This window comes from Belonocnema kinseyi, chromosome 2 (assembly GCF_010883055.1).
Source record: "Belonocnema kinseyi isolate 2016_QV_RU_SX_M_011 chromosome 2, B_treatae_v1, whole genome shotgun sequence".
Taxonomy (NCBI): domain Eukaryota; kingdom Metazoa; phylum Arthropoda; class Insecta; order Hymenoptera; family Cynipidae; genus Belonocnema; species Belonocnema kinseyi.
Window position 1 is genome coordinate 66,742,454 of NC_046658.1, and position 10,606 is coordinate 66,753,059.

General features: G+C 29.7%; 1 protein-coding gene across 1 annotated transcript in view; it reads right to left on the minus strand.

Annotated features, from left to right (window-relative positions):
- Positions 1–2,729: 2,729 nt before the first annotated feature.
- The window catches only part of LOC117167100 (cryptochrome-1), a 36,183-nt gene continuing 28,306 nt past the window's right edge, over positions 2,730–10,606 (minus strand). Inside the window, exons 9-11 of the mRNA XM_033351741.1 lie at positions 7,981–8,132; positions 7,700–7,902; positions 2,730–3,272 (exon numbers count right to left, since the gene is read on the minus strand). Of these exons, the coding sequence (XP_033207632.1) occupies positions 3,259–3,272; positions 7,700–7,902; positions 7,981–8,132 (369 nt within the window). The 3' untranslated portion in view covers positions 2,730–3,258. The remainder of the gene's footprint in view (positions 3,273–7,699; positions 7,903–7,980; positions 8,133–10,606) is intronic.

The following is a 10,606-nucleotide window of genomic DNA, read 5'->3' on the forward strand; positions in this document are numbered from 1 at the left end:
TTTATTCAGTATCAAAATCAGTTTCAAATGTCCGCGAGATTTCGAGTCCTCCAATAAGAAAATATTTTTTATTAATTTTTTTGGCTTAAGAGTTAATTTTCCACATATGAATTAATTAATAATTAAAGATTATAGAGTATATTTCAACATGTGAAAATTTAACCACACTTGAAGTGTCTATTATGCGACCAAAATAACCAATTTAGAAATCCCAGCAAGATCGTACAACACTGAGGTGTCTTCCGATGACACGGACTCATTATGGAGTTGTGTTTTTGAAGAAAATATTAATAAAAAGATGTAACCCTTACCTGGAAAACATTTAATTGCTAGCTTATTCTCACATAAATATATATTTTCAAATAATCAAAATTATTTGGATATAAAAAGGGAAATAATCATTATTCCCATTATTTTATTATCTACAAATTATTTTAAATAACCGTAAAGTTACTTGCTTTTACAATTATATTGTAAGTAAAAACAAGAATAAATCTCAAATTACCTACATTTAAAATTTAATTTATAGTACAATTTTTAATTGTTAAAATACTGCTTTATAATTGCTTAATTTTTAGGATTGCTTATCTATTAGGGTTTTCTTTTTATCAGTATAAATAATTTTTGGATAATGTTATTACCATTTTAAAACCTGTTAACGCCCGAGATTTTAAAACAAATCCACGAAACTTTTCCTTGAGGGTGCTTGCCGAACTCTTTGGCTTGATTTTAAATGATAGGTTGAAAAATCCTTCAATTTGATTTTTTCAGTACATTCATTTATTACTGTTATGATTTAAAGTTCAATTTAATTGTTTAATTTTTAACGGCCTCATCTTGCCGTTTCAATTAAGACTTTTAAATATGAATGTTTGTAATTTTTAAATGTTTCAAATGAATATCGTACAATATTAAACGTTTTAATTTTGCATTGTGTACATTTTAAAAAGATTTGACGTTACATGCTCCAGTCTTAAACAATTCATTAATAATTCTAAAGTTGTTATTTGGACAATTTGTATTTATTTTATTTAATTTTCTCATATATTTTGAAACGTTATCGGTTTAAATTCAAATGGATGTTTATTGCATTTGTAATTAATTTTCATAGTAAATTGTATAATTTTAAGACCTTCACCTTTAAAAGGTTCAGCAGTGAAGGCTTCATTTGAAATGTTGTTTTTTGTGTTAATTATGACACCATCAATATTATCGAAAGCTCTAATTTTTAATTACATTCGAGTAGCGATACTGCGAACATTTATCGCAGGTTCACTCTCAATAGTGAGAACACATGAGGGGACCCCACTCCTGCGACTATTTACTATGTTCAAATCTGTTTGTAAGTTTAGATGATACGTATATGTATCTGTGTGCACGCATGTCAACTGTTTGCCTTCTGAAAGCTTGTAGTGACGCTTTTGAATCGTTATTATTAAAATTATTGAAATGATTTGAGCGAAAGAAACGTTGATAGACATCACAAATATAAAATGTTCCACCGTAAGTATCGAATCTATTTGATTATAAACTAAAATTAAAATCACAGTGAGTTGTACATTTGAAGATATCATAAAATGTAGAAATGAGAAGTGGGGGGGGGGGGGGAAGAGGTTATAGCATCGTTCTGACTATCGGGGGAAAAACGTACTCAGTAGCAGCGGGAGTTTGCAGTACTGAATTTCGCAGTACCGCGGCTCGAGGGTATTAAATTGTGACTAGTTGAAACTACACGGAGAAAACGATATCGCAAGAATTGCAATATATACCACAATTTCTGCACTATATATCGCAATTATCACGTTATAATAGCGTAAAATCCTGATATCGTACATTGCAAGATTTTACATTATATTATTATTTTATTATATTATATATACGAGGGTTCTAGTAGTGGCCAAGCGATGTTATTGCATTATAATATTCCAAAAAGCTCCGGAACCTGCTTGTACGTTATCATATTGTGCTTTATTTTAATACAGAGGTTTTGCGATATCATTGTGCTGTATCTTTTTCTCCGTATAGAACTAACTTAACTTTTTGTGACACTAATTTAAAACGAAAATAATTTAAATTTGTGCAATGAAATCATCATTTATCAACATCGAAACTGATCAATCTTACATCGCTTAAAACACATTCTTGAAGAAAAAAAATCTACAAAACTGATTAAAAATAATACTACATCAAGTATTTTTCACCTTTCTACTTTGTCTTTATTATCACATGACTCTCATAGTCAAAATTGAAGCAATATTACAACTTCATAAATATTCAGTCTCAGAAATAAGTAATTTCAGTAGGCTTCACATTTAGACAACAAACGAAAAAGCTAATAAAAATCGCGAAAAGAATTTAAAGTGCAAAATGCAAGATTAAAAGATTCTCACTCTACCTTCTCATTATCCATCTCTCTTTAGTATGCGAAAATAATGAACTCCGCAGCATTGCTTGTGCGCTATAATGTGACTGCAAATCTTTTGTCGTGTTTAATACACCAGCAAAAATGTTGACGCTTTTATAGAGGCAGTGAAAATTTTGATGCTTGGTGCTCAATTCGCTATTTCTATATTTTTCGTCAACCTTCCCCGGAGCTCTGTTCTTCAATTTTAAAGCGAGACTTTATAACAATTGTGACACAAAATATTAAAAAATGTTTAAATGCATATCGTAAAAAATTCTTTTTATTTAGTAAAATGAAACATTTCGTCAGAATGAAAATGAAGAAGCAATACTCGTGAAACATAATACCATAGAAAATAGATCATATTTAAATTTATACAGTTTTTATAAGAGGAAATATCTATCGTAGTCTAGGATATAAAAATAAAAGTCAATATTCTGCAAAGTTTTAAGATAAACACACTCAGATTTCCATCGACAATATTTAAAATACATATTAAAGTTATTTCAGAAAACTTGTTGGTTTGATCTGAAGATTTTTTAGGCTAGCTTAGAGACGAATTCGTTGAAAGAACCTATCGTTGAAGTTATATTCGTTGGAAGAAATATCATGAAAAACCTAATATAGATTAGAAAGATTCTATTTCTTCAACTACATCCAAAATTTTATATCCGGCTGATACAAAAGTATAATCAAAAAGCTCATTAATGTATTTCTAAAATAAAATATAGGAGGCCATTATTTTCATTGGATGAAAGAGAACAGAGCAAAATCCAAATTAGTATCTCTCCAAGAAAATGATTTCACTCTACTCTAGTACTCTTTTTCGTAGCAAACTCACCTGCCGCTCCTGCTTAAACAGCCTCTCCTAAGAATATAAAAAATACGAGAATTGTCAGTTTAATCATGCTAATGAACCTCTGAAGTCTTTTAATATTCCTTTCCAAATAGCAGTAGTCCCTTGGGAAATGAAAAAAGACCCCACAAAATAATATTTTAAGCTTATAAAAAGAGTATATATCATTAGATTATTTTATTATATTTATTTTTGTTATTATATTAACATCCAAAATTTATAAAAAATTGATATAGCTAAATGTGGTAATGTAAAAATTAAAATTAAATATGCTTAGATATTCAGGTAACAATAAAAAAAACATATTAATTCTGATGATTCTTCTCCTTTATTCCATATCTACAGATAAAATTCTACAATGAATAGGACCATTTCTATTGCAAAAGCTTAAATGTTTATAGTTGTTTACTTTATTGACGTTTTTGAATTTTTGACTGAATTTTTCGATTACTTTTTGAGAATCTTAATTCTAGTCCAAAAGTAAATTATCATTCGGGATTGACCAAGAAAGTTTCATATTACTTCCTCCCACCCCAAAAACCCAAAAAGATTTTAAAAAATTTGAATCTGTGAAAATCACGTTCATAACTAATTCTATTTTCGTTCTGTTAAAGTCATATATACTAACGTATTTTAAAGTGCTGATTGCGATTATAACTTCAGTAAAATTCTTATATGGAATTTTTGTTGTCATTTTGAAAAAATAGTTGTCAAATTGCCAAAAATAACAATTATTTGAAATGTTTTGAGCTATAAAAGGGGTAGAGTGCGACAGAACTTCTCGCTTTCGTTTACCAGCTGCAAAATTACCATTAAAAATTTTTTTTTAATTATAAATACAGTGAAGCTCTTCCATTGCGCCAGTTCTGTGGCTGATGGTGAGTGGTAAAAAACCTGTTAGAGCCCGCCCCGCTTTTATTTGTTCACGCCTGAGGGTTCACCTGAGTGACAGCCGCAAACCCTGCGCACCCGGCGCAGCTTTCGCTACACCTACCTGCGGCGCGGGCGCTGAGTCAATTCTCGGATTTATTAATGAAACAAAATTTATTTAACATATTATAATTTTACTTATATCAATTTTTATTTCTATATTATTATAACACTTCAAATTAATCAACAATTAAAGAAATTCATTAAAATGTTAAAAATCTATTAATCTTTTACATTATTAAAATCTTTAATAGATTCATATCTCTTTAAATATAATACATTATTATTATTTTTGTATATTTTGAGAAAACCAGCTTTTAGTCTCCAGCGACTGATATTTTACTTTTGGTCTAGAACTAAGATTTCGCAAAGCATTTCAAAGCATTCACTTACAAAATCGGAAAAGTCATCAGAGTAAACAGTTACTACATATTATTTCAAGCTTCAATATTCACAGAACAATCAGTATAGTAGAATTATAAATTCTTTTAATACAAAAAGAAAAAATGTAGTTTAAAGATAAATACAAGCTTAAAAAAAAACATTTTTAAAATATGCTTGAAACTTATAGCATAAAAAAGTATTCAAATATCTTATGGCACACTTAAGGAAAAATGGTATTTCATAATGTCATGACTTAAGAACCGCTCAATCTATTTTTTCAGCCTTCTTATTTTTCAATTAAATAGAATATCGTGCAGAACTTTCGGTAAATGTTGAAAAATATATCCATCCTCTGCTGCCTAGCCCGTTGAGATTAGAATCTTTAAAGGAAAAGTGTTTTTTTTTTAACGGGATGCTTTGTTTTCCTGCAGAAATTGCCCAAATTATTTCCAAGTTTCGATCTGAGCCCGATCGGATTTTCCACACGTGGTCGCAAGGGTGCAGATGGTGTGGCTCGCATCGGAACCATGTCGGGTCGGGTTAGGTTAGACAAGATTATGTCAAGTTTTCTGTTGTCGTCATGATAATGTTTTGTTTACATCGAACTTAAAATGTCAAAATCAAAAAGTACATTGCGGGTTCGGAAGCACAGCACTTTTAGTGACATTCCAAAAAAATATATAAAAGATTCAAAAATATTTATAATTGAAATTAATTTATGAATGTAAGTGGGTGTGTGTGGAATACCTCTAAATTTGAACATTGTTTTTTAAAACATAATAGTTTTTTTCAAAATACAAACTCTTAACGATAAATTCAAGTAATACGAACAGTACAATAATGTCGAATATTCAAAAATTGACGTTTTGTAAAACACAAAGTCTGAAAAAAAATATTATCATAAAACTTTTTAAATTTGACTAATTATAGAAATAAAAAATTAAAGTGCCCATATCTGGGCCAGATCAAGCTTGATCGGGGTCCAACCAGCGCCCCACCGAAATTTCTGCACGGGTTAGATTAATAATTAGAGGGCCGAAAATATCAGGTGTCGCAGACAGGAATTTGTAGCCTCATGAAATATCGCAGTTCCTGTGTAATAGTGTGCTTTTATTTTTTAACAAAAGTCGACATCTCGATAAAATTTTGGAAAACGGTCAAAAATATATCAGAGCCCGTCGCGTTGGTCTGAACAACTAAATTTTGTATTTTGTTTAAGTAATGCAAAGTCATTATTTTTAATGTATAATGTAATTTAGGAATAAGCTTTTGAGCCCTAATTAATATAAGATGAGGGTACTGGAGCCCTGTGATCTATTAAATGTGGGGTTAAAAATTAATTAAATTCTATCATTTGAACAAAATTTAAACACAAATGGGAAAAACAGGTCAGACCGTCGCGACTTGTTTTTAATATTTTTTCTGCCTTTTTTTAAATATTCAACAAGATATCTTTCTTCAGTTTAAAAACAAAACGATGGAAAAAATACTGGCATTTTTTGCGTGAACCATGTATGCCATGCTTGAGTGGTCTAAGATTCTACCTGCAGAAATTATACTTTCTATTTTTGGTGATTGATAATCCCTGATTTGTTTGTTTCCGAAAAGATCACCTCCTAAGAAATGATAAAGGAATAATTTCTACCCAATAAATTTTATGTAACATTCATACTATAAACTCTGTATTTTTCGCAACTCTTTCAACGTGAATTAGTTTTATTTGATAAGTTATTTAAACAATTATTATTTGCTTGTAAAATTTTTTCGCCCGTAAATCTTGTAAAGTTATTATTTTTCGAAATAAATGACGCAGTTGAAAATTTTCAAAAATAATATTTCTATGTTGAATATTTAAGCAAATTTTATTTATTCGAACAATCTGTATTTGTTAAAAAAGTTTTTCGCATACAAATTGTAAATAGTTATTATTTTAAGGAATTAATTACACATTTAACAAATGTTGATAGTAATATATTTTTTTCAATATTTTCCCTTTTTTTGACCATTTCCATTTTTTAAAACAATTTTTCTACTGTAAATCGTAAAAAGTCATCATTTTCTGTAACTAATTACACAATTGACGAATGTTGAGCATCTTTTTTTTTAACGATATTTGAAAATTATTTAAACCACTTTTTTCTTCTTCGAAATCTTCTTGTACATATCTTACACTATGTAGTTCATTATTCAGCATTTTCTTATTTTAAACTTATAACTTAATTTTTTAAACGATGATAATTTTTTCTGTTACGTTATTGATAGTTACTTTTTTAGATCGATTTCATTGATAAAAAACACTGATTAATAAGCAACATAGTGTAAGAGATTTGAAGAAACTAAAATTTTCTGTCTTTCTTATGAAACCGTGCAAGTGATATTAATTGATTAAATAATTGCAAACTGGAATTCTCAACAGCAAAAAATGACTCTTAATAGTTTTTTACCTGCGACGTTAATTCTACATAATAATAATAATATTTCATGATTTACAAGATAAATACATTTTTTAACAAATGAAAATTGTTTAAAAAATTACCAAACATTTTAAATAGAATAATATTGTTTCTAGATTTTCTTAATTGTGTCATTAATCCCACAGAATAATAACCTTTTACGATTTACAGGGGGAAATTATGAAAATTAATGCGATTTTTTTTAAACATTTACTAAATATGTTAAACAAGAATTATTATACTTGAAATTCATAAACTGTCTTATCACAAAGAAAGAATAACTATTCTCGATGTACAGGAGAGAAACATCTTTTAAACTATTGAAAATTAATTAAAAAATACTCGGAAATTTGTCATTTATTAAATGAAAATAATGTTCACAAAACATAAAAAATGGTGTCTTTAGCATGAACAAAAAGTTAATAACAAGTACTTCTTGTTTTTATTTTTCGAAACCTGAGCTTTTCCCATTTAAAACCCCATGTTAATTTCAAAAGTCCGGGGCACGGGTTTGATTATAACTGATTTCAAAAAATAGGAAATTTAAAAAAAACGAAAAAACTGAGGGGGTGAGGACGATAACCAAAATTGAAAGTCGAATTTTTGGACCAACCTAATACCATGCCCTTAAAAAGGACAGAAGGTGATACAATTTTTAGGATCTTTACTTACCATTCTCGCGATATTTGTTTAAATTGTGATAAACATGTTTCATTCGTTCAATGTTTATTCGCGAACTTCTGCTGTGATTAACCATGGGAAGGCAATAATCCCTTCCTATGATGCACTTGGCTGCACGTTGAACACTCATCGGGGCGTTCCAAGGCTCGTGAATATATCTCGTAGGGAAATTCTTCAAGACAGGCAAATAACGCCTGACAGGGCAGAAAATCAAAGAATAAAATGTGAGTAAGCGATCAGAAATAATGGAAGATGCAATATTTCAAACTCACCGAATATAGTCTCCATTTGGGTCAGCTTTCCTTCCAAATCTCACCGGACAATGACAATGAAAAAATTGTTGGAAAAATGAACTGCACGACAACCACATCCACATTCCTGCATTTATGGACCAATCAGCATCCAGCAAGAGTTCGTCGAACACCTGTTCTTTCCAACAAAAGCAAAAACATTTTTTAATATTTACTTTTTAATGTCCAAGAAGATGAACAAAACTTATCAATTATGTATAGTAATGAATAGTCACGTAAGGAATTTTCGAAGTATGAATATTTTTAAAAAGTGCCAGTGAATAAAATTCAAACAAAATTCAGAATACACGTATAATTAATAAATTTATTAAATATTCAAATAAATGATTCTTCGACCAAACATGTCAATCCATTGGGGCTAAATTTTTCAGCAGAGAGAAAAAACCTTTTCCAAAATCGAATTCTCAAAAAGAATTGGGATAGAACATTCGAGTTTTTATGGAGCTCTAGAAATATCAATAAACAAAATTTTGATTAAGTTTTTATTTTTAGAGATACACATCGTTTAACATCGACTGCTGTCGAAACCGTGTAAGTCCATGGTTTTAAACCTTTTTTTACATCCCAATCTACATAAATAATATGCCTGAAATATTATGAATACTCTACAAGACAAACAGAAGGCTGAAAAGTGAAACATTAATTTTTTTAAAGCGTTTCTTTATAAAAAAAATGGATTTTACAATACTACAGTGTTATTTTTTAAAAAAATATTTGGTTGATATTCGTTTGGTATTTTGTATATTGTAAAGTTTATTAAGATAAAAACCCACTTCTGGTGTAAATTTGGATATAACCTATCACCACAACGTTCGGTAGAATAACAACAGAAGCTAATAAAACATGTTTAAAAAAATAGCACTCAGATTGTTATGCCATGACACCCTTCAAATGACCATAATAAGTTAAGCGTTAAAAGAAGTTGACAAGTGATTCTGCTCAAAAGGATCATCATCAGTACGACATTTATGACGAACAAATTTTTAGATTTTTAAATCTTTCTTGCCTAGAATAAATTCATACGACCCTTAAAAGTAAGAAGACGATATACGCGAAAATCAAATTTTTTTAAATATTGATTTGTAGCTTGAATGATTTTTTGTAGCATCTTTCAATATACAAATACTTTTTGTGAAGTATTATGGTTATTAGACTGGTCCGACATTTCGATTTTTAATGACCGGTCCCGCACAATTTGCTCATTTTTCAGAAAAAGAAATTCCCCATTTTTTAAATCTGTTCTTTGAAAATTGAAGATTGAGATAGCTCACTTTTCCACAAATAGGAAAAAGAAGCCTACTTGTTCTTAACTTTTTGTAAATTAAAGTTCAGTCACCTCTTAAGAAATATCCAAGAAATAATTTCCACCCAATAATTTTTCAATTTGACTAATTTGAAATTCTTTAAATAATTATTATTTGTTTATGAATTGTTTCCTTGTAAAGCACACAAAAAAATTTGTTTAGAGAATAAATGACACCGTTGATAAATATTAAGAGTAACATTTCTTGTTTATTATATTTTGTAATTATTTGATCAATTTTTATTTGTCCAAACAAATGTTGCGTCCACAAATCGCAAGAAGTTATTATTTTCTGGAATTATCGACACAATTATCAGATTTTGAGTAATATATTTTCTAAGGATATTTGGAAAATATTAAACAATTTTCCTTGATTTTTTCATTTTACTTTTTATTTTCATTGTTCACAAGTAACGAATGTTCAGAGTGATATTTCTTTGGAAGATATTCAGCGAGTATTTAATCTTTAGTTAGATCAATTGAATTTATTTGTCTAAATAAATTGCTATTAAGTAAAAAATTAAAAATTAGTTAATAATTCTTGGAAACTTGTAAATTATCGAATAAAAATAATTCATGTTAAAATTTTTTTGAATACTGACTTTCCCATGAATTTTACATAAAACTACTATTTTGCATTTCTTAGGGCATTTCCCAGATACATTACAAAGGTTTAGGGTTGTAGGGCGGTGGGAGTGCGGAAGGGGAAGGCAGAGTTTAGGGTTTTGATGAAGAGCAGCAGTTTCTACATAATATAGAAAAGCGTCAGGCAGAGGGAAACAAGCTGTGAGGAGAAAATAGCGGTGAGGGTTATGGGTGGATTTGTTGGCTAGATGGGGTAGTTGAAAAAGTTTGGGAGGAGGGTGAGTTGGAGAAAGAACATATAAGATTATCAGAAGATTGATATACATGGATAGTTATTTAAAAAAGAGTGTACAAGGAAAAGGAGGGTAGGAATTAAGGAAAAGGGGAAGTTGTAAGTGTAGAATAGATAGCAGTTGGGGGACCGGTGTGGTAAACATAGAGGTAGACATAGGGAAGAGGAGGTACATATGTGAGGGAAGAAGATATGGGAGGAACGGGAATGAATAGTTAAGAGATAGAATGATTAGCAGGGAGAGAAGAGGGACGCAAAAGGGCAACGATGAAGCTGCGAAAAGAAAGTATTGGGCAGGGGAAATGCTAAGTATTGGAGGTAGATTGGTTGGTCAAGTGAAGCGATGTTGATAGTGACAGAAGGTGAGCTGAGAGAGGGGAGTAGAGAAGAAAAGGAGGACGAGTGGT